Here is a 25,536-nt window from a genome sequence, read left to right on the forward strand (position 1 = left end):
GGTGAATTTTTACTGAAAGTAATAGTCAGCTGTTGTTGTCATTGTCGTCAGATATTAGACATTCACATTAGATGAATACAATCGTGCGTTGTCTTCATGTAGGTATTGTTTATTGAGTCATATTATAGTATTACCTTGATTTTTGATTTTATGTATATCATTTTGCAGTGCTGTGTTACAAATATTTACGGTTAGATGTAAAATCAATTAAGCGAATCACCATGCATGCTATTCCTTTGTCTTGAAATTAAAAATGACAAATGTGCATGCTTTATTTTATCTTTGTTAATGATAGTTTCTGTACATGTATTTCCCAGTTTTTGTACATGTATTCCCTTTTTTTTTGTGTAGTACTTTCTTCCGAACAAGAATTGATCAGCATAATGAATGGAATAAATCATAAAGTAAAAACTAATTATTTTATAGTTCTGAATAAAGCGAACTTTGCAGCCATATTTGAACTTGGATTTTATACACTTTTATTTCTTAATTTATGCTACTGTTTATTGTATTATTGTTTTTTATTAAGTTCTAATTCTCTGTATATACCCATCAATGAAAACACATTCTATAATTTTGCAGTATTTTATTTTGCATTTATTTAAATGATAATATGACATTCTTATTTGTGAAATAGGTCGAAAATAAACAGACAACTCCAAAGCTTAAAAAAAAGACAAACAGACAAACAACAGTACAAAAAACAGAAAAATTAAGACTTAAATGCTGAGTAGCTTTTGTATTTTTTAAATACATCATATTTAAATGTATTTAACTAATTTTCAAATTGTAATGAGTACGGTTGGTATTATACAGGTCTGATGGTAAATACGAAAATATGTTTACGTTACCGGACACAATAACAGCATGGACTACTCGTGGGTTTGCGATAAGTCCTACAAATGGTCTAGGCATTGCAAAAAATGTTCAGGTAAGAAGTAATTGAAAGTTTAATTTGTACAGAAAGGGTATGCAATTAAAAGTTCATTACATCTTATGTAATGTGGTTGAAGATAAATCCATTGAAACTTCTGTTTATATTCCTCTGTAATATAATATGTTAGCATTGGCTTTCATAATTTTGGTGCGTTTTTTTTTCTTCAAGTTAATATGTGTGTCGTCTGATTGCTTATCACTGATGGGCATACTAATAATCTTCTCCGGTTCGCCTATCTGATATGAAATCTTCTAAAAGACGAGACCTATCTATGTATCAACAGTTTATTACCTTTTTCAGCAAACAAAGCTATGTCAAGAACATTTGGCCAAAACTTTTCTCTTGAATTGTAAGCGAGGTTGAATTAATGCTTTAATGGCTTTTTTTTTTTTAATTCTATGAAAAGACGAGACCTTCCTAGTTTTTGGTGGGGTTCGAGTTGCTTAGTCGTTAGTTTTCTATATTGTGTCGTGTATACTATTTATTATTTGTCTGTTTGTCTTTTAGCCATGGCGTTGTCAGTTTTTTTTCGATCTATAAGTTTGACTGTCCCTCTGTCATCTTTCGCCCCTCTTGTAATGCACATTTGCGCTATCCGTGTCTTGTATATCTCCACAGCCAACTGTTCAAATTAGTAAATTGCAAACTTGAAGTGGTCAATGGTAGTTTTGTGCGGTGTAGCAAATTTTTTATTAGCATACATGGCCCGAAGGGCCAAGTGAGCTTTTCTCATCACTTGGCGATCGGCGGTCGGCGTCGTTAGGTTTTACAAAAACATATTCTCTAAAACCGCTGGACCAAATTTAACCAAACTTGGCCACAATAATCATAAGGGTATCTTGTATAAAAAAACGTGTCCGATGACCCCGCCATGGCTAAAAATAAAAAAAAAGGGTTAAATTTAGGTTTTAGCTTATATCTCTGAAACCAAAGCATTTAGAGTAAATCTGAGATGGGTGAAACTGATTATCTGGTCAAATGTTATCTTCCCTGAAATTTTTAGACAAATCTAACAATCTGTTGTTGGGCTGCTGCCCCTGAATTGGTAATTTTAAGGAAATTTTGCGGTTTTGTTACTATCTTGAATATTATTATAGATAGAGATAAACTGTAAACAGCAATAATGTTCAGCAAAGTAAGATCAACAAATAAGTCGGCCAAAATTGTCAGTCGACCCCTTAAGGAGTTTTTGCCCTGTATAGTAAATTTTTAACATTTTTCGAAAATTTTGGCAAAAATCTTCTTCTCTGCAACTATTTATAAAAATTAAGTCATACTTGGCCATAATCATTATAAATGTTTATGGTTTAGAAAATGTGTCCGTTGACCCCGCCTTTCGACCATCATGGCCGACATAGTTAAAAATAAAAGCATATGGGTAAATGAGTTTTTGGTTTATATCTCTGAAACTTAAGCATTTAGAGCAAATCTGACAGGTGGCACAAATGTTTATCAGATTTAGATTTATCTGCCCTGACATTTTCAAACAAATTTGACAACCCGTTGTTCGGTTGCTGCCCCTGAGTTTTACGGAAATGTTGCAGTTTTTGTTATCTAACATATTATAATAATATCTAATATCTATTATTATTAATTATGGTTTTAACCTTATTTTACATGATTTACAAAGCATCAGTAAATACAGGTGAGCGACACAGGCTCTTGAGAGCCTCTAGTACTTTGTATGTTGACATATTGAAGTTGGTTTTTAAGTTTTGTTTCATAGTATTGAAATGTCTTTTTACTTTCAACAGGTCGAAGGATTTAAACAGTTTTTTGTGGTTGTTTCGTTGCCTGCATTAGCGGTTCGTGAAGACAAAATCGAAGTTAAACTTGTTGTGTTTAACTATTTTATGGCTCAAAAGAACGTAAGTGCAATAAATGATATGTACATTGCTATGATCAGTGGATGGAAATTAATCTGAATAACCAGAATTTCCTTTTGAGTATATATATGAAGTTTAGGACTAGATGATATATAGAAAAACATTGTATGTTTGTGCTCGAAGTTTGTATTGTTTCTTAAGACGCAATGTCAAAAAGTATGAAAGTAAATTTCTTTATCACTAATTTTATCTAACATGTAATTGATTAAACTGAATTCATATGACTATGTTAGATAGTTTGTCAAATCGACAACCCTTCTGTATCTCCTTATGCACTTCCTTTCAGAAATACATTTCGTGTCCTCTAAAAAAAATTGTATGCATAACATTTGTATTTGTAATTTTTTTATCACATTATGTGCATTTAGCAACTAAGCAAAAAGTAAAATATAACGAAAATTCCGAACTCCAAGGAAAATTTAATACGACAAATTCCTTATCGAATGGCAAAATCAAAAACTCAACCACATCTAACTATAAAACAACTGTCATATTCCTGACGTGGTACGTGCATTTTCTTATTTAGAAAATGGTAGATAAAACCCAGTTTTATAGCTAGATTAAACTCGCAATATTATGAAATTTGCGTAGAATTCAATTATACTGACAACATTTTGTGAGCAAAACAATCGGACATAAAAGGTAAAAATGTTAAACATTAGGATACCGTTATTTCCATAACTTGCCTTCTTGACCACATGCAAAATCATTTTCTTTACCTATTTCATAATTTATTTATTTAGTATGTATCAGTTTATGAACGAAAACACACTTAAACAAAACGTACAAACTCAAGTGACATGTATGCCTTATGCAGTTGTGTAGTTAATGTAGTAGTAGTTCATGAATGTTTCTAGTTTCTCGTTTATTTTATAGATTGTATCGTTCGTTTTCCTGTCTGATTTTTTTACACCAGTCATTTTCTAGTAGGCCAAGAAAGATAACTGTAATGCTTTATTCTTCCTCAAACAATAACCTATATACTCAATGAAAACCAAAATACACACTTACCAAATTTGTTCTATTCAAATGTATGAAAATTGAAACTCGATTTATGCATCAATACTGCGTCAGTTATTATGCCTATTCCAGAATAGAATGAGGCAATTTCTTTTCTGGACATTTACTATATTAAACTGTAAGGCCTTCAACAGTCAGATCTTATACTGGTTTACAATCTTTAGAATGTTACAGTGGGACTAAATGTCAGACAATTGAGAAGTGAAAGCCAATCGTCTGAACTATACTAAAATTAATTTCTGAATTGCAAGCATAAAAATATCATGTTTCTCATGATTAAAAATATTTATTTAGCATTAGATCATTAACACAAGTATCATGTTTTAACAAGTGTTTCATATTCTGGCTTTATAGATGGTAACATACTGTAGTTGTTAAATTTGATAATTTCTAAGAATGAAAATTGTTAATATATAACATATGAAAGGTTAACTTTTAAAATAGTTTTTTGTTTTTAATTGACTGTTACTTTGCTTCTAATTTGTGGTCAGAGTAACAGCTTATAAAATATTAAACGAAAACTCCTGTTGTTGTCATTCTAGGTACGTGTAACACTGAAGCAGTCACAGGACTACATGATATTTCGAGATTCGAGCAACACGACACAGTCTTCAAATTCTGACTTTACAGACACTGTCCAGGTATAATGTATATCAAGTTGACATATTTCAAAAAGAGGAAATACCAGACTGATTTCATCGCTGCATGGTTTTTAAAAGTTTATGTTAAAATTTTTATTTTTAGGAAGGTATCATGATAGCATTTTATAGAGAAACTGTTAAAAGTTAATTACAGTTTAATAGTATTTTCGTCACGATATAATTCATCAATCGGTGTCAATTTTGGAAAACTGCGGCGGCGGCGGCGGCTTCAACAATATATTAGTTTCTGATTAGGTCTAGTTTATGGTGAACCACTAGTAGTAAGTTAAAGATATTTGGTATACAGTTGTATAAGTATTGGCACATTTCATTACCATGAAGATTATTTGGCCCCGCCGCCTCAGTTATGGGCTATTGACTTTCAAATTTTGCTTAGTTTTCATGTATTAGTTTGTGATTAGGTCAGGTAATGGGTACCAATAGTGGTAGGTAAATAATTATTGGTATGCAGTTGTATAAGCATTGGCATATTTCATTTCCATGGATATTATTTGCCCTCAGTCATGGTCTATTGACTTTGAAATTTTTACTTAGTTATCATGTATTAGTTTGTGATTAGGTTAGGTAATGGGTACCAATAGTGTTAGGTAAAAAATTATTGGTATGCAGTTGTATAAGCATTGGCATAATTCATTTCCATGGATATTATTTGCCCTCAGTCATGGTCTATTGATTAGTATTAGTATTAGTTTGTGATTAGGTCAATTTAAACGGAACCACTAGTGGTAAATTAATGATAATTAGTATGCAGTTGTATAATCATTGGCATGTCTCATTTCTATGGAGACTATTTGGCCCTACCCCCTCAGTCATGGTTTATCGAATTTTGAACTTTTGCTTAATTTTTAACCGGATTTTTGTGACAAAAATGTCGGTTATTGATTTGGTGATGTACGGCGGGCGGGCGGGCGGGCGGTCGGGCTGTCGGGCGGGCGGGCGGCAATCAAATGTTGTCCGTGCATTAACTCATGAACCGTTCAACCAAAGCTTTTAAAATTTTAATATGTTATTCCTGACAACTATGCGAAGGTCAAGTTCAATAATGGCGATTTTGACTTTTACCGTTCAGGAGTTATGGTTCTTGAAAGATTGAAAAATTGAGTTGTCCGTGCATTTACGCATGAACTGTTCTACCAAAGCTTCCCAAATTTTAATATGTTGTTACTAATGAAAGAATGGAGGTCAAGTTCAATAATGATGGATTTGACTTTTACCGTTCAGGAGTTATGGTTCTTGAAAGATTGAAAAATGGAGTTTCCAGTCGTGTCCGTGCATTTATGCATTAACTGTTCTACCAAAGCTTCCGAAATTTTAATATGCTGTTACTGATGACAAAATGGAGGTCAAGTTCAATAATGACGATTTTGACTTTTACCGTTCAGGAGTTATGGTTCTTGAAAGATTGAAAAATGGTTTTTCCCGTCGTGTCCGTGCATTTTCTCATGAACCATTCAACCAAAGCTTTTGAAATTTTAATATGTTGTTACTGATGACAAAATAGAGGTCAAGTTCAATAATGACGATTTTGACTTTTACCGTTCAGGAGTTATGGTTCTTGAAAGATCGTAAAATGGCGTTTCCATTCAGGTTGTTGCATTTACTCATGAACCATTCAATCTAAGCTTTTCAAATTTTAATATGTTGATACTGATGACAAAATGGAGGTCAAATTTGATATTGACGATTTTCACTTTCACCATTCATCAGTAATGGTTCTTGTGATATTGCCAGGACACAAATAAATGTTAATAAATCCGGTTTGCTGTCGTTGTGACAGCCTCTTGTCATGTATTAGTTTGTGATTAGGTCGGTTTATGGGGAACCACCAGTGGTATATGAATTATAATTGGTATGCAGTTGTATAAGCATTGTCATATTTCATATCCATGGATAGTATTTGGCCACGCCCCCTCAGTCATGGTCTATTGACTTTAAATATTTGCCAAACTTGCATGGTAAAGTGTTGCTATTTTGATTAAAACATTTGCATTCCCGAATTTACCAAAACGCGAGACATATCTCTGTGATAACAGTCAATTTAAGAAAAAAGTTTATAATTTTAGGTACCTGCTGGACTGTCTAAAGGTATAAACGTGTTTATCAAACCTACTACTATAGGCAATATAATGATACGAGTTGAGGCGACAAGTGGAACACAAGTTACGGATGTCACCGATATTGTAGAGAAAATTATATCGGTCGATGTAAGTTTCATTTAACAAATTCTTGAAAAAGAAAAAATGAGGAAACTGAAACATTTTGTATGTGTTGTTAAAAGGTCATATACCTATTATTTGTGTATTTCCACTGCCTTTCTTGCCGCAGAGGCTATGGTGATGGTTTTGTTCGTCCTTCCTTCCATCCTTTAATTTATCCTTTGGATACACGTTTTTGCATTAAAACCTTAAATATAAGACCTTCATACCTAGGACGATTATTTGTAGTCATATCATTTCGGCGTGGTAGCTCGTCAGTTTATTATGACATTTTTTACGGAAGAAATGAGACATTTTTAAAGCAATTGCTATCATTCCATGGTGTATGGCAATCTTAGTAACGCAGATCAGAGACTCAGCCCAGATTAAGCTGAAATTTTTATTAAGCAGATTCCTGGTCTGTCATTCTTTAACTCATATTTATGTTTTTTAATGCAATACATTGATTGAAATTATTGTAAAACATTAATGGAATTGATAGGGTTCATATATGTTCTTGTATATATGTTTATTTGTTGTAAGAGAACAGCATTTTGACTATCAAAGAAGATAGAGTCTGATTTTGATGCCTTTGATTTCGTTCTTGATATATTTCAACAAGATATTGAATCAAGGATTTGACCTTGTTATTTTGTTTGTGCAATTAATTTTTCATTATTTTAGCCTGAAGGAAAGACAAAATATGGTGGAGTGCAGCAGCTGTTTGAAGCACAGAGTACCTTGCAGACATTATTAGTTAATCCAGAGTTTCCTTCTGATTTTGTTCCTGACTCTAGGAAAATAACGGTTTCTGTTACAGGTTAGTTTATACAATTTTCCCCCTTGATACGAGATAAATTATGTGCCTCTGGTATCTTTCGCCCCTATTTTATGATAATTTATATATATATATTCATAGGATGGATGTTAACCTCAATTAGATAACCCCCTTCCAACGGTCTAAATTATGTTTGCTATCTTTGATAATTTATCATGACCACAAGGTCGATTACACGTGCTCTGTTGGTATACATTTCATCCCCTAGGGTATCACTAGCTTAGCAGTCAGTGATCCTTTGCTGACAATGAATATCGTTTAATATATGTGTAAGCTTAAATTCTAGAAAATTAAAAATCATTCAGACACTCAGGTTACCCCCCCCCCCCCCCCTCCTAGCCTTAATAGCTTAAGACAGATTTAGTACACCTATTTGAAATTTTTATTATCGAGGCTTTCCAAATTTGTTATTGTATTCAATTTTCGAGTTAGCACTCTCGAGTGTACGATACTTGCCTTAATATATTGATAAAATGTTATGACGAAAAAAAGTTGTCCTTCATATGTGAAATATGTGGTACACATGAAAAATTGGAAATCTGTTCTTTCATTACTTTATGTTTATCTTTTTTGGCAGAAGGATTCCTTATATTTTTTGGTGTTTTTTTTAAGGTGATATATTTGGACAATCTCTACAAAATCTTGACTCCATGATAAGGGCACCATTTGGATGTGGAGAACAAAACATGATTTCATTAGTTCCAAATATATATGCTATGTATTACATGGAAGCTGTAAACAATGTGAAACCGGAAATCGAGCAGAAAGCTGAGAAGAACATGCAACAAGGTAAATTTCATTAAGAACTCGTAGGTGCACAACATGAGAGAGTTTTACGAGACATGCGCATTGGGCTGTTATGAAATGTCATATTCGATTCCTTGAATTCTAGGTAATTCAGCATATTGAAATAGGCTTATGACGTATCAAAATCTGTAGGCAATATTTTTTTGGAGAAAATGTTGACGAGATAGAAAGCTTAAAACATGGTCACATTCATTTCAAAAACTGATTTAGGATTATTAAATTATTAGCTGCTAACTAAAATGTACATGGAATCAACAGAGTTGAGATATTCGCCTTGCAACTCTTAGAACATTAATAATCTAAAGTAATGTATGATGAGAATATATTGATGGTCAAAGAAAAACAATAGTATAAAACTCGAGTTTTCCATTTTAGGAAAATTTCCCCAAAAGACCTGATGCCTTAATAAAAATAATGACAATTGTATTCAATGTGTTAATGCCTTGTGTTGTTATTATTTTGTACTTGTATCTTGTTTATATCATTACTGGCATGTCGATTATAATTAGGCAAATGAATAAGACTTGTTCTGTGATTATAGCATTTAATGACTGAAACTTTAGTAAGCATATTCTTGCCAATTGTTAAGTTATGTTTCAAATTTCATGCGTCTTAAACATAAACTCATCATAGATACCAAGATGTAAATTTAGTATTTGCGTCAGACGCGCTTTTCGTCTACAAAAGACTCATCAGTGACGCTCGTTTTAAAAAAGGTTAAAAAGGCCAAATTAAAATACTACGAAATTGAAGCGCATTGAGGACCAAAATTTTCGATGGGTTTTTCCAAATACAGCTATGGTACTAGTTAACTATTCTATCACGCTTTTATGGATTTATCTTCGTCAGACATGCTCAAAGTCGATATTTGAACGCCAAGAATGTATTATAACCTAAACAGTTGAAGAGCTATATAACAAATAAGGACATACAAGATATTAAAATTCAGCTAAGGTCAATAATGCCTAATGGAGTTGAAACCTTAGTTTCTTACAATTTCAAAATTTTTGATGTGTTTTCTTTTTATTGCCTTGCTAACAAGCAGTATTAGTATATTAGAATACATTCTATTCTGTATAACAGGGTACCAGCGAGAACTTAACTACAAGCATCCAAACGGAGGTTTTAGTGCATTTGGAGTGTCTGACGATTCTTTTTCAACATGGTTAGTATTCTTCAAATTATGCCACCAAAGTCAAATGTTTATTGTATAACCTTTCACCATAAATATGAAATGTCTATACGTGTAAGAAAGACTATTTATATTCTGAATATTTTATAGGCAAATGTCAGGTCCTATTAGAATTGTTCCTCTGTCACTCAAGTTGAACAAAAAGTATCATATCTTATATATCAGTCATAATTCTTTCCTAAAATGACAGTTAATGTCGTCTCAACGGTAAACGGTGTTGAACGTGGAAAACATGTTTAACTCATAACATTTTCTCATGTTCAAATTTGAAAGGAGGTGAGTATGTAAATAAAAAAAAACATTCTACTTGAAAAGGGATTTCTAACGATTTGGATACGGAATATTGCAGCCTAATGTCTTACCATATTAATGCATGAAGCACCACAATAAAATTAACCGACTTAACTATTCTTCATTGAAAGTACTACAATTTAGAACATACTTTATGGAAACATTAGAATGCTTCTGTTACCTGTTACCTGTTACCTATTCTGTATTTTCCACCTTTATCAGATGAACCACTTCAGTTGGGAAATCCTCTTGAAGTGTAGAATCCCTTATTATTGATTATTCACTATTATATCACTGGATTAAAAACATCTTCTTTATACACTTATATATGTCGTGTACATTTTATTATTTTGTACAGGTTATTACTTGTACAAAAACTTTGTATGAGTAATTACTTGTATGATGCTATCATACAAGTAATTACCTGTACAAATATAATTGTACCAGTAATTACTTGTACAATTTTTGATGAGAAAAAGTTAATAACTTGTACAACAAAATATCTTTGAGTTGTATGTGCTTCTACTTTGATCTATTAGGTTAAATCTATAATTCCAATATATGATATTACATTTGCAACTTTTTTTCATGATTTATTTTCGAAATGAATTGCGGAAGGGTTTTATTTTATTTTTGCTTTTAACGACTCTGTCACTTTGCACTAGTAGTCAGTATTTAAGTAGCAACAAACTGTTCAGCTTAATTTGCTCAATGTCTCATGCTAGGTTATGTTGTTACTCTGCGTTCCGTCGTATGTCTGAGTTATAATACTAATATAAAAAAGAAGATGAGATCTAATTGCCAATGAGACAACTCTCCTCAAGAACCCAAATGACCGTGATAGAAATTAAGAACTATTGGTCACCACACGGTCTTTAACAATGAACAAAGCCCATTCCGCAAAGTCAGCTTAAAAAGGCCCTGAAATGGCAAATGTAAAACAATTCAAACGAGAAAACTAACGGCCTTATTCATGTACAAAAATGAATGAAAAAAATTCTAACACATCGACAAGCGACAACCATTGAATGACAAGCTTGGTACCGGCACATACATAATTTGGCCCGGGTTAAACATGTTAGCAGGATCCCAACCCTCCCCTAACCTGGGACAGTGGTGTAACATTACAACATAGGGAACGAACTATAAAAATCAGTTGAAAGAGGCTTAACTCATCCGATGGATACAATCAGAAATACTACACAGAGTGGACATGGCTGGGTACCTGTATATCCCATACAACAACAAAAATAAACACCCACTAAGTACAGAATACACGTTTGAAAAAAAAGAAAAGAAAAACAAACTTAATATAGATTTCAGAAATACATACTCTCTATGATAAGAAAAAAATTGTAAGGGTTCTACGGAACCCAGTGTCTCGCCCACTTTTTATGTCAATGGCAGGCTCAGCAAAAATGAGTAAAAAAAACAATAAAAATATTCCTTTCGATACTATCTTTTGATTGCAAGTAGCTTCTGTCCAAGTTTGGTAAAAATCTAGGATAGTTTAAGAAAGTTTAAAAAAAAATTAACCACAGAATGAATGTAAGTCCCTTTATAAGTAAAATACGGAAAAATGTAACAAATTTACTTATGGATACTATCTTAATATCATAAACAAGCTTCTGTCCATTTTTGGTAGAAATCCACGACAGGTTAAGAAAGTAATTAATTTTTTTAAAACTTTAACCACAGAGCAATATAATGTGTCCCGGCAGAAAAACTAAGTCCATTTACAAGTAAAATACGGAAAAACAGGAATTTAATTATTACAAGATTTACTTCTGGATACTATCTCATGATCATAAACAAACAAATAAATAAATACGAGAAAACAGTAAAAGAAAAATAATACCAACAATCCCAGACTTACTAACTCAAAGAAAGGTGTTTTTCAATGAAACATTTTGTTTAAAGCAAAAGTAGAAGCACATACAACTCAAAGATATTGTGTTGTACAAGTTATTATCTTTTTCTCAACAACAATTGTATAAGTAATTACTGGTACAATTATATGTGTACAGGTAATTACTTGTATGATGGCATCATACATGTAATTATTCATACAAAGTTTTTGTACAAGTAATAACCTGTACAAAATAATAAAATGTACACGACATAAACACCGCCACCACACTTATTTAAAAGTATTCAAACTGTATATACAGTTATATTTTAAAATCTAAAACTTGATAGATTCATCCACTGTTATTTCACGGTCCTTTTATCTCACTTGAGTCTCTCTCCTCATCGATAGAATATATATACATCACATGTGTCCACAATGCACATTGACTGTAAAACTTGCTCAGCTCAGCAAATGTCTATTTCACATTATAATATGTTATCATTTTAACATCAAATGGTGCGCTCTTAAATTCAGTTCCGGTTACGCTAAACATTACTACAAAGCTGCTAAATGTGTGATGCTTTTGTTTGAACGATATATTGTCGTTAACATCATCTGTTTGCATCCTCTGAGAAGATAGATCACATTTGTATTCATAACGTGGTTAATCATTGAATATTTTTTTTATTGATATAAATATTGATTTTGTTATCAGTAAATTAAAAGCAGATTAAATATTACTATAAAAAAGAAGATGTGGTATGATTGCCAATGAGACAACTATCCACAAAAGACCAAAATGACACAGACATTAACAACTATAGGTCACCGTACGGCCTTCAACAATGAGCAAAGCCCATACCGCATAGTCAGCTATAAAAGGCCCCGATAAGACAATGTAAAACAATTCAAACGAGAAAACTAACGGCCTTATTTATGTAAAAAAAAAATTGAACGAAAAACAAATATGTAACACATAAACAAACGACAACCACTGAATTACAGGTTGATCCCAACCCTCCCCCTAACCTGGGACACAGCCTCGCTTTCTGCCTGTTTCTAAGCCTTGTACAAATAACATTAATATTTCGAGACAATGTATGGTTATTCTATATATACACATTCATGAATCTACAATCTGTCGATACTTGTAACTTGGCATTGCACAAGGTCATGGTTTTTCTCTAACCGTTTATGACGTCTTTACACTAAATCCATTGGATGTTGTATGTGTACGGATTGATAGTTTAGTCTTAGATGCATGATTTTTTTATTAGTTGTTAGTGGCTTTGAAGTAGCTGTCAGATAACTGTGAGTACTCTCAGATCTGTTCCTACTGTCTTTTTGTTGTCGGGATGTATAGGTAGCAATACACAGTTAGAAGTTTAGTTTCGCATTATGGCCCCTGTGAATTTTTTAAATATGAAAGTTTTTGTACAATAAAATTGATTTTTAGATAATTGAAGAATAATATAGCCTTCTTAGTGGGTTTATATGGACATTAAGATTGTTTTTAACATGTTTTATAGGCCATTTATATGATTGACAGTCCGTATTTTCCTATCCGTACCGTTCATAGGTCCATACATTATTGTAGTGTTTATCAACAAAGATTTTGCGCTCGATCTTTTCAATTCAATTTTATGGAAAAACGAGCAGATAAGCATATGATTTTTTTGGGACCACTTGATAGATATAAACCTATGGATTCAGGAAAGGTATTACTGTAATTGATTGAAATTTTCCTTTAGACCAAATTTTGGAGACTTTTGTGACATGTTCACCCCCCTTTTTTGCTATATTTTGTATCTAAGAAATGCAGATTGTAGCCAAGGTTACACCCAAGAGGAATTATATTTCACCCTTATGACCATTAGAAATCAAATCTATGGAAGATTCTCTTTTATAAGTATATACATGAATAACACACATATAAAGCCTTCTTTGTTAGACAGGAGGGGAAAGAGGGTGTTTAAAAATTATGAGTGTCAATTTTAAGTTTTTTTCCTAACTGTGTATTGCTACCTTATGGCATTTGACAAAGCAAAGAATTGCTTTTTTTTAGACAAATCATACCACAAATCTATTGATAACTAGGTTATAGATACAATTCTGAGGGAGAAACAACCTTTAGAATAACAATATATGTTAGTTTTGTTGTTTATTGTCCTTAGCAACCAATACAGACATTTTGACACAAAGACTTGGTTCAGTCATAAATTGAAACTTTATTGGCTACCCCTTGGAAAAGAAGATTGCGCGTTATTTAGAAACCTTAGAAGGGAACGCTTTATATTTTTTCATGTGACTAAATCAAATTTATTATTTTAGCAAGTATAAAGTCACAATTTAGCATGAATTAAGCCTAAATTTTTTCCCGCTATTATAAATGAATTCAGTATTTACTAAATTTTAACCAAGGCTTTGGTATGGTAATACACAACAAAATTGACATTCTAGAGCTTTAAAATAGCTTTAACTTGTAAAATTTGTCTACTGTTAAGGTTAATTTAAGTTTTTAAACAAGAAAAGACAGGCTTAGAAGGTATAGTTTTAGAAATTTGACTAAAAAAGGAGAAAATGCACTTTGACATGGCATGTTTCATAAAAATAACTTTTTTGTTGCATTTCAGTGTCAACTGCTAACCTTCATAAAATATTTATTTCTGAACCGATTTTCAAACCTAGCAGGCTAATTTGCTCGTTTTAGCTAGTAGAAAACAGAAATCCATTTAAAGTGGAATTGGGGAAAAAAATGTTTATCCTTAAGGTAGCAATACACAGTTAGAAGTTTAGTTTCGCATTATGGGCCCTGTGAATTTTTTAAATATGAAAGTTTTTGTACAATAAAATTGATTTTTAGATAATTGAAGAATAATATAGCCTTCTTAGTGGGTTTATATGGACATTAAGATTGTTTTTAACATGTTTTATAGGCCATTTATATGATTGACAGTCCGTATTATCCTATCCGTACCGTTCATAGGTCCATACATTATTGTAGTGTTTATCAACAAAGATTTTGCGCTCGATCTTTTCAATTCAATTTTATGAAAAAACGAGCAGATAAGCATATGATTTTTTTGGGACCACTTGATGGATATAAACCTATGGATTCAGGAAAGGTATTACTGTAATTGATTGAAATTTTCCTCTAGACCAAATTTTGGAGACTTTTGTGACATGTTCACCCCCCTTTTTTGCTATATTTTGTATCTAAGAAATGCAGATTGTTGCCAAGGTTACACCCAAGAGGAATTATATTTCACCCTTATGACCATTAGAAATCAAATCTATGGAAGATTCTTTTTCTATAAGTATATACATGTATAACACACATATAAGGCCTTCTTTGTTAGACAGGAGGGGAAAGAGGGTGTTTAAAAATTATGAGTGTCAATTTTAAGTTTTTTTCCTAACTGTGTATTGCTACCATAAGTACCCGGCCATGTCTACTAGTATTTTTGTCCATCTGATGAGTTAAGCCTTTTTCGACTGATTTTTATAGTTCGTTCTTGTGTTGTACTGCTATACCACTGTCCCAGGTTAGGGGGAGGGTTTGGATCCTGCTAACTTGTTTAACCCCGCCACATTATTTAAGTATGTGCCTGTCCCAAGTCAGGAGCCTGTAATTCAGTGGTTATCGTTTGTTTATGAGTTACATATTTGTTTTTCGTTAATTTTTCTTATACAAATAAGGCCGTTAGTTTTCTCGTTTGAATTGTTTTACATTGTCATATCGGGGCCTTTTATAGCTGACTATGCGGTATGGGCTTTGCTCATTGTTGAAGGCCGTACGGTGACCTATATTTGTTAATGTATGTGTCTTTTTGGTCTCCTGTGGACAGTTTTCTCATTGGCAATCATACCACATCTTCTTTTTTATATTAATCTTTAATTTCAAAATTATATAAATTTGATTACAGGTTGACTGCTTTTGTTATGAAGTCCTTTGCACAGGCCAGCAAGTTCATTTTCATTGATGACAAAGTGTTACTAGAAGCTAAAGATGCTATTATGTCGCAGTCTAATAGAGACGGATCCTTTAATGAACCTGGAAATGTAATTCACAAGGATATGATGGTAATAGCATACGTCTTGTGATAATCATAATCATAATCATTTTTGTTTGCACTGACTCTTTAATAGACCGGGAACTCTAAGGCATGTCAGATATTACTATCACCTGACGTCCGTCGCAGTCGCCGTCGCCATCGTTAACCTTTTTTAAAGATCTTCCTCATTGAAAATACGAGACTACTTGTAACCGACACTTACCCATTAAAGTTGAGTTATTTGTAAATCCTGATGAACTTGTGATTAAGAATACTACAGCAATACGAAGATATGCTTTATATCTGCATCTTTCCCTCAATATTGACACATATTTACGATATTTGAACATCAGTATACTACAATTCTCTCGATAAACTTACACTGAATTATCTTTAAGGTATACAGTATGCAGGTTTTTTTTTTTTTGTATTCCAGCCAGTTACCTAACATGGTCGTCATGACTTAAAATGAAAATGATGGATACAATGTATAATTTGTGAAGAACACCAATAATTGCCTTGTTCGTTTTCCAACATTATGTCAATATGTTTCCATATCTGACACTTGAATTCCCACTATGGGCAATTTTAAGCTATTGCCATCACTTGATTTATGCCGTGGTTGTAAACATTATCAAAGTCTCATTTTAAATAAACTCATCATAGATACAACTGCACTATTCTTTTTCATTTTCAAGGAACTGTTAATTGACGATGTTGTCTGGTTTTTAAATGAAATGTCGCAAGTTGAAACTTATCAACAAAATAAAATCTACAAAAATGCCTAATGACCAAAACTCGTAGATAACCCCCGTTATAAGTTATGATATTGTCATATAAAGATTATATTGATATATATTTTCTTGTTTTGGCCTTTTATCTCAAAAGCAATGAATTATATGTAGAAGTTCTAAACAGCATAAATGGTTAGCAAAACAAGAACTATAACAAAATACTAATTGGACCAAAACGATAGGATGACTGATTAAAGGACTTATTCACTGCGGTAAAAGCAATACGTTTCGGTCGATTTGCTTGCTGTCAATTTAGTACTGTTTAGTAGCTCTTCAGTATGATGCTGGCGTGAAATGATAAAAGAACAATTTTTAAACATAATAAGTCTGAAAATTAACTGGAACACAGAATTCTTAAAACAAATTATTGTGCAGTTTTCGAACAGCTATTTGTTAACCAAATGGCCGTTCCGTTTAAAATTCGTTTACTAACGATAGTACTAAGGGAGGTGAACTGCTAGTTCTAAAAACTTTTTTAACCTGATTCTTCTTTATCTTTTTGATTTGCCGATACATCTTTAAAATGTTTATTACGAGATTGTGCTTGTTAGTTCAAGGTTAATTGGGTCCTCATATGCAGAAATATGATTTATCAAAATGATCAATAAAAGAACTTTATTTAACAGTAATTGAAGGGTACAGCAAAATGTATGTTTTTCTTATTTACAGAAAACGGATTTTGTAGAATTATGCTACTTTTTAATGTATCATTTTTTATTATTATTTAAGACTGGTACCAGTGGCGGACCCATGCTCACAGCATATGTGTATATAGCATTTAAAGAAACTCAAAATGCAGGAAATGCGGTAAGTAATACAAGAATAATTTAATTTTGAATGTAACGCATCTTCTGATTGGCAGACGTCGTTTTGTTTATCAGCCAATAGACGCAATTTAGTCATGTGACCGTGACTTTTCAACTTTGAAATCAACACACAAGGTTAAGTCCTCTGCTAGTTGAACGCATTATACGTTTAGAACCTTTTGCGACCCCACCGTTCAAATGTCTATATGTGATAATGCAGCGTAAAGAGGGATATTCGCCTAATATGACCTATTGAATTTATAACCTGAGCGCGTAAAGAAATGTTCTTGTCCACACTGCTATGAAAATAAACTCATCATAGATACCAGGACTAAATTTTGTATATACGCAAGACGCACGTTTCGTCTACAAAAGAAAACGATTCTTTTAAGAATATTTTGGGAGTTTTTGTTATCAAATGAAAGCTGAATGACTTGTAAGAATTGTAAAACACTTTTGGCATTAATAATTAAAAATTGCATGAAATTTCAAAGAGCATGGTACATTATGCAGATCTCAGATCAGAAGTTCCTTTTTTTATTATTCCCAAATTCCAGGATTCACTATACTCTTAAATACAATTACAGATATCTATGGACACCATCACGAATTGGTGGATCCATACAATGTGTCTTTGACCAAACTAGCTAAGGACATTTTTACCATATGGTAGATTGTGGTTTGTCATTATGTCGTCTAATCTTTCAATTACCAAACGTGACTTATTCCCGATTGTGACTGTTTTGCTGAGTGTGAATTCGCATTACTATAATACGTGTTACGGTACTTGTCTATCCCAAGTTCATGTATTTAGTTTAAATGTTTAATGTTATATTTGTAATTCTCATCCGATTTTGTCAAATGTATTGACGTCTTTTCTATTTTATTTATGTGTTATGAAAAGAAAAAATAATCACCGCCTTCATTTGTTAGGTTTAATTTTGTTCAACGTAATCTGTACGATAATTTACGTTTAAAGTTGGATTCATAACAAAGTGGACATATATATGTTATAGTTAATTGCTATTAATAAGTATTGCAATATGCATTGTGTTTAAATGTAATATCAGTATTTAGTTCTATTATTATCTTAAATCAATCCTAATTCTATCTTACTTTTGAGATATAGTTTTTCATATGTGGCGTCATTTTTGTACTGTTTCAGAAATTTCATAAATTCAAATGTGACGTAATTTTTGTGCCTTTTCACCATCGTATGTGACGTCATTTTTAGGATTTATTGCGTTGAGGACTGGACTGAGTCGGGTGTGTCTATTTTGTGTTGGTCTTTGCATTATGTATTCGGGTTTTGTTTTCTGTAATTAGTTACTTCAGTTTCATTATGTATATCTTTGACATTCATTTGATAAATTTTACTGTTTGCAATAGCATTAATTGTTCTAAATTATAAGGATGTTCTTATCCCAAGCATAAAAACATAGCCGTATTTGACACAACCTTTTTCAACTTTTTGATCTTCAGTGCTGTACAAGAGGGTGGTAAAAGGTTATTTTCGTGCAACGTGTTTTGCCATTTTTATTTCACGTGCAGCCGTGAAAAAGGTTCGTTATTCACCGTGTTTCGTGAAATCGGTAAAAAGATAAACGTGCAAGAAATTTTTATATTATGTTGTCATTTTAATGTTATATTTAACATTGCCATTAAAGTGCGAGGTTTGGCATGCCACATAACCAGGTTCAACCCACCATTTTTTTCCTTTAAAAATGTCCTGTACCAAGTCAGGAATATGGCCATTGTTATATTATTGTTCGTTCTGTGTGTGTTACATTTAACGTTGCGTTGTTTGTTTTCTCTTGTTTTTGAGTGTAAATTCACATTGCGATGAGACGTGTCACGGTACTTGTCTATCCTAAATTCATGTATTTGGTTTTGATGTTATATTTGTTATTCTCGTGCAATTTTGTCTGATGCTTGGTCCGTTTCTGTGTGTGTTACATTTTAGTGTTGTTTCGTTGTTCTCTTATATTTAAATTAAATGCGTTTTATGAGTTTTGAACAGCGGTATACTACTGTTGCCTTTATTTAGTTTGTTCAGTACATGAAATGACTGTCATTTTATTCAGACAAAATAGGTGTAAATGTTTGAAACTGGTAAATTTAGCAAGGAAAAAAATTGGGCAAATAAGTTTGCAGTTCTTGATTATTATCTTTTAAATGATTATAGATAGATTATAACTTTAAGAAGTAAACATAACAGCTTAAAATATATGTACGCATAAGCCAATTTGACCAAAATCGTTAATCGACACATAAAAGAAGTCATTTTACCCTGAATGAACACTTTTACCAATTTATTGCAGAAACTATGATTAATACAGAGATAAGATTGTGTCAAAAATGTTAAGCAATTAGACATACAAATAGAATTATAGATACAAAGTGTTTGTTAATATTTTCTCGATGTCAGATACATATTATGAACTGTTTGATTATCCGTGTTTGGCACAACTTTTTGGAATTTTGGGTCGTCAATGGTCTTTATCCATATACTTTATAACTTTTTTTCATCTGAGCGTCACTGATGAGTCTTATGTAGACGAAACGCGCATTTGGCGTATCAAATTAAAAGCTTGGTACCTTATGGCTTGAGTCAAAACTATTTTTTCGAAAAGCTGATTGATTTTTAAAATACGTAATTTGAGCAACTCCCTCAGGCAAAGTTGGCTTTAGATGAATTTGGCTATTTATTTTTAGATATTTTTGAAATATAGCTCTTCAACGATTTTCGGTACTTATACATCTTCGGATTTCAAATGTTTGGCTTTGAGCGTTCCTGATGAAGGTTAATCCAGAAAAACGCTTCAGACGCAATAAGTTATTAAACGTGTTGTTTTCCATTTTTTTTTCATTTAAATTTTTCAAAATTTATAGAGCTTTTACTATGATATTTATTGCTTGTTTGGGAAGGCTCTTGTGGAGTTTTGTACAGCCAGTGGCTTTGAAAAAATGCATGTTCCAAGTATTTTCGTCAATTTAGTTTTGATTTTGTAAAAGACTTTTATAAATTAACCACATGAACAATTCGAGATGAAGAAATATTGAAAACTGTTTACCAATGCATAGCGATTTAGAGTTAATAGCCGTTTGACATTCCTTTATAAGTTTATAACAATTACATGGTTGCCAAGGTGACCATATTTGTGTTTTATTAAAGGTTTATTGAAGTTTCTTAATTTGAATTCCTTAAGTGCCATCACTCTCTTTGATTAATGTGGTTTTCGGAATAGCGAATACTCTTTGCTAACAGTAACACAAATACATGTTCTTTCTGTCTAGATTCCAAATAACTTCGATGCAAGTTTGACTTTACAATATTTGGAGAACTTCTACAAGAATACGCCAGGTCTGACGGCTTTCCAAAGAGCAGTTCTTGCATATTGTTTTGCTCTTGGTGACAGCCAGGAGCAGCTATCCAACGTTTTGGTTGATCTTAATGGTGTTTCAACAATTTCAGATGATGGTAACAAATATTTCGTTTCCCTTTCGTGTACTATTTTTTAACATGAATAATTTTTAATGTTGATAGATATCCATTTTCTCTTTTTTCGTTAAATTTCCATTTAGATGAACATATGCTTTGATTTTTACGTAAACGACGTTTTTATAAAAGTCCAAACAGTTTAGACGGAATTACATTGTATAAATTATAATGTTAGAATGAAAAAAAAACCTTTCCCAAATCCTTTTTTTCATGTCCAAACTTTAAAATGACCTTTCAATTAAAAAATATTTATTTATATAAGACTAAAAAGAGACATTTCAATATTTTTTTTTATCATTATGTAAACTTAAGGGTTTGTAGAAATACTTAATAAAAAAAATGTTGTTTAATCAACCAAAGGTGATTTACGATGTTGGTGTGACTTGAGAAAGAAAGAAGTTGGAAATCAAAAGATGTACAGCACTTATGATGTTAAACCATCAGCAATAGAAACAGCTGCATATGTTTTGTTGACACACGTGATCAAAGGGGATATGACAAGTGGAAGACCAATTGCTAAATGGATGATTTCACAGATTAATGGAAAAGGTGGATATTTATCGACTCAGGTAAGAATGTATAAATATCGAAATAGCGGAGTTAAATATTTGAAACTTTCCAACAACGGTAAATTTTGAAATATGCATGGAAATTAAGGCGGGTCAAGTTTTTCTCATTTCTTTAATTGCTGTGAACACAGCGATTATTAACACAAGACAAAACAAAAACAGATAAACGGTATTTAGGAATACTTTAATATTCAATTGCCAAATTTTGAGAATTAGATAACGTTAAGAACGCCCATGTACTTGAATCACATTAAGCTTGAAATTTAAGAAATAATTCATGGAAGCCATAGATTTGTTGGAAATTTACACATGGCCTGGGCCGTGATATTCGAATTTTATCCTGAGCGTTAGCGAGGGATAAAATTAACGAATATCACGGCCCAGGCCATGTGTAAATTTACAACAAATCTATGGCTTCCATGAATTATTTCGATTCTAATAGGACAAATACGATCATTAAAAAACTGAAGCGATGATGGGTATACCGTGTGTGTGGCTGTTCTATTTTACCCACTGTTCGATAATTGTAAAACAAATCTAATAAACCTGCATGAATGATTTCTTAACTAACCGCTAGAAAAAAAATGTGATTACTTTTTTTACTTCTCAGTAAACCCAACATTTGCAATTTTAGATTTTTTTATCGTAAGCTACCGTCAAATTCACTGTTGACATGTTGTAACCAAGGAGCCGCCATGTTGACTTGCTGAAATCAGTAAATGTGCGAATATTGCAATAGAACAGAAAACAAGCAACACCTACCTCAATACTTTATTTTAATGCAATTGTATCCGAGTTTAGAAGGTAAACGCAATAGAAAAACCTTCAGCTTTGACGTTTTCATTCGTATGACGTCATGTTTTGAAACGACGTTAATGCGCAAAAATCATTACTGGAATTTCGCGGAATTTTAATTTATTTTGTTTTTGTCCATTTTTCCGTTCTCTAATGTGTAAATTCTTTTTGTTATGCATCAGAATCAGAATAAATGTTCTCTAGGGTTTTATTCAATTGTAATTGTTAACACAGCGAAATCCACAACCGTTTACACATAGGTTACGATACATGTGGATTTACGTGGGAGGCATATTTAAACAGCGATTTGTGTACATCTTGGAGTCTGCGCTAAGTATAGATATATCGAGAATTTTAGCACGGTGTTGTTTACAAAGCGAAAGAAGCACGTCATATTAGAATATAGTATAAAAAACATTTGAAGAATGCATGACGATAATAATATATAAATAGCAGTTGTATATAAACTTTTAAATTAGTTTTGTTTTGCAAATTACAGGACACAGTAATGGGCCTTCAAGCCTTGTCAAGCTATGCTGAAAAATTATCCAGTGGACAAAAAGCTGCAACAGTTACCTTCAAATCATTGGGCCAGCAGGATGTTACATTCACAATTGATAATGACAATGCGATACTTCTACAGTCAAAAAGCATGGTAGATCAAACAATTTTTGTATACATTTAATCTGATAAGATGAGGATAACATAAACATCCAGTTTTAAATTGATTAACAATCAAGTAATGCTTTATTACATGTTTAATTAGAATTGAAATATTGAAGATATCCGACTCAATTTTAACATTATACCTTTTCCTGTATACAATAACCCTGCAAACGTAGGCATCTTAGGCAGGTAATATTCATTCGGTTATTCCTAGAAAAAGATTCAAACTTACAGCAATTTTAGTTCTTTCTTCTGAATTTTTTTGTGGAAAAGATTACACGAAATGCATCAAAACCCTATGTAACTGACTAAATATCTAAATCTTCAAAGTTTTATCACTACTTTTGAGATACAAAACAAATGTAGTACATTGATCATAAATTTCTATACATCCTATCCATAAATAATTCCGGTAATTAATCACTGAAATAAACACTCAAATATTCAAGTCACAATTTTTCTTAAAATTACATAATTTTGGCAAGGTGCAGGATCCCATATCTGTTCTAAAAATATCAATGAGTTATCTTCCTTTGTCCAGAATTTTAGTTGAATCAATATATAAGACAATACAATACGATCAATTAAAGCAATCTTTACTCTTCAATGCTAAAAAGCACTTTGATTGTGTTTAACTGATTGTACTTGTGCTCAAATTGCTTGACCTACACTTTTACACGGACTGCCGTAGATTACTACCGGATACCTTTAGCGATTTTGTTGCTCATTCCCATTTTTCCTTTCAACTATTGATATATAGTATTCGGATTTCTGAAAAACGCACAACACTTTGTTTTCAAAAGAATTACAGAACTTGAGACTTGACTTATCGTTGATATGTTCATAATTATAAATTAAATGTAAACAAAACATTGAATTTTTGAAATACTAAGGCTTTTCTACCTGAGAATAGATAACCTTAGCTGCTTTGGCAAAACCTTTAGGAAATTTTGGTCTTCAATGCTCTTCAACTTCGTACTATGTTTGGCCTTCACAACATTTTTCTATTACGGCGTCACTGATGATTCTTTTTAAGACGAAATGCACGTCTGGCGTAATTATAAAATTTCAATCCTGGTATCTATGATGAGTTTATTTACAGCAACAAAAGTTAAAGCTTTATTCCGACAATTCTTTACTATTCACACAATTGTATTTAAGATTTACACGCCGACGATGGGGACTTTTCACACAGGCGAATTTGTTTTGTGTATCTTGTATTATCGTCTTTTGTGGTAGATTCACAATAAAACATGCATGCATATATTTTTGATAAATGTTATGTTTGTCTAGTTATGTTATATCAGCCTGCTTTGATAATTGGAAAAGAGATCCGAATGATACGAGATTTTAAAGAATTATTTTTCTGTAACATTGTAGGTTGACTAGATCACCACTCTCGTGTTTTTATCCGCGTTTCTACATGTACCTTCGTGAATGGTCTTTAAAAGAGAGGTTAATAATACAAACAAAATTTTCAAACTAACATGTCGAAAATATACTGACAACACCATTGCAAAAATCAAATAATAGAAATCAAAACACCGACCAGGAGATAGAACATAAGTTGATATTAACAGCATGAACACAACATAGTAAACCAAAGAATGAACATCATGACCTGAAATAAAGAGTTTTCTAAATTTCAAATGAGTTTAAAATGTTCTGTTTTATTATTTCTAGCTGAATGTTGATAACATCGCATCGAATGGCATCACAATCGAGGTTCAAGGGGCTGGTAATATTGTTGCTGCTGTAAGTTATTAGAAAAGGTTATGATTTAGTCGTTTTGGTTTTTTCAGTTCTAATTAAATTGCCTGAACTCGTGGTATTAATCGAATTAATTGAAACTGAAAGTCATAACTAGAAACTATTTATATGTTTCCAAATTTTCTTTCATGGGATCAATCATTTTAAATTTATCAAGGGCTGTTTTTTTTAGCTCACCTGGCCCGAAGGGCCAAGTGAGCTTTTCCCATCACTTTGCGTCCGGCGTCCGTCGTCCTGCGTCCGTCGTCGTCCGTCGTCGTCCTGCGTCCGTCGTCGTTAACTTTTACAAAAATCTTCTCCTCTGAAACTACTAAGCCAAATTTAATCAAACTTGGCCACAATCATCATTGGGGTATCTAGTTTAAAAAATGTGTCCGGTGACCCCGCCAACCAACCAAGATGGCCGCCATGGCTAAAAATAGAACATAGGGGTAAAATGCAGTTTTTGGCTTATAACTCAAAAACCAAAGCATTTAGAGCAAATCTGACATGGGGTAAAATTGTTTATCAGGTCAAGATCTATCTGCCCAGAAATTTTCAGATGAATCGGACAACCCGTTGATGGGTTGCTGCCCCTGAATTGGTAATTTTATGGAAATTTTGCTGTTTTTGGTTATTATCTTGAATATTATTATAGATAGAGATAAACTGTAAACAGCAATAATGTTCAGCAAAGTAAGATTTACAAATAAGTCAACATGACCGAAATGGTCAGTTGACCCCTTAAGGAGTTATTGCCCTTTATAGTCAATTTTTAACCATTTTTCGTAAATCTTAGTAATCTTTTACAAAAATCTTCTCCTCTGAAACTACTGGGCTAAATTAATCCAAACTTGGCCACAATCATCTTTGGGGTATGTAGTTCAAAAAATGTGTCCGGTGACCCGGCCATCCAACCA

The 25,536-nt window shown here is 32.4% G+C and overlaps 1 protein-coding gene across 6 annotated transcripts in view; it reads left to right on the top strand.

Moving 5' to 3' along the window:
- Positions 1-25,536, top strand: part of LOC139525571 (CD109 antigen-like) — a 365,611-nt gene that overhangs the window by 326,336 nt on the left and 13,739 nt on the right. For all 6 annotated transcript variants that reach the window (XM_071321031.1, XM_071321028.1, XM_071321032.1 and 3 more), the window contains exons 23-35: positions 817-931; positions 2,692-2,805; positions 4,386-4,484; positions 6,569-6,709; positions 7,385-7,520; positions 8,151-8,327; positions 9,429-9,510; positions 15,607-15,763; positions 17,259-17,336; positions 20,633-20,816; positions 21,198-21,406; positions 22,701-22,856; positions 24,551-24,622. In XM_071321031.1, coding sequence (XP_071177132.1) covers positions 817-931; positions 2,692-2,805; positions 4,386-4,484; positions 6,569-6,709; positions 7,385-7,520; positions 8,151-8,327; positions 9,429-9,510; positions 15,607-15,763; positions 17,259-17,336; positions 20,633-20,816; positions 21,198-21,406; positions 22,701-22,856; positions 24,551-24,622 — 1,720 coding nt within the window. The remainder of the gene's footprint in view (positions 1-816; positions 932-2,691; positions 2,806-4,385; positions 4,485-6,568; positions 6,710-7,384; positions 7,521-8,150; positions 8,328-9,428; positions 9,511-15,606; positions 15,764-17,258; positions 17,337-20,632; positions 20,817-21,197; positions 21,407-22,700; positions 22,857-24,550; positions 24,623-25,536) is intronic.

This window comes from Mytilus edulis, chromosome 5 (assembly GCF_963676685.1).
Source record: "Mytilus edulis chromosome 5, xbMytEdul2.2, whole genome shotgun sequence".
Classification (NCBI taxonomy): Eukaryota; Metazoa; Mollusca; class Bivalvia; order Mytilida; family Mytilidae; genus Mytilus; species Mytilus edulis.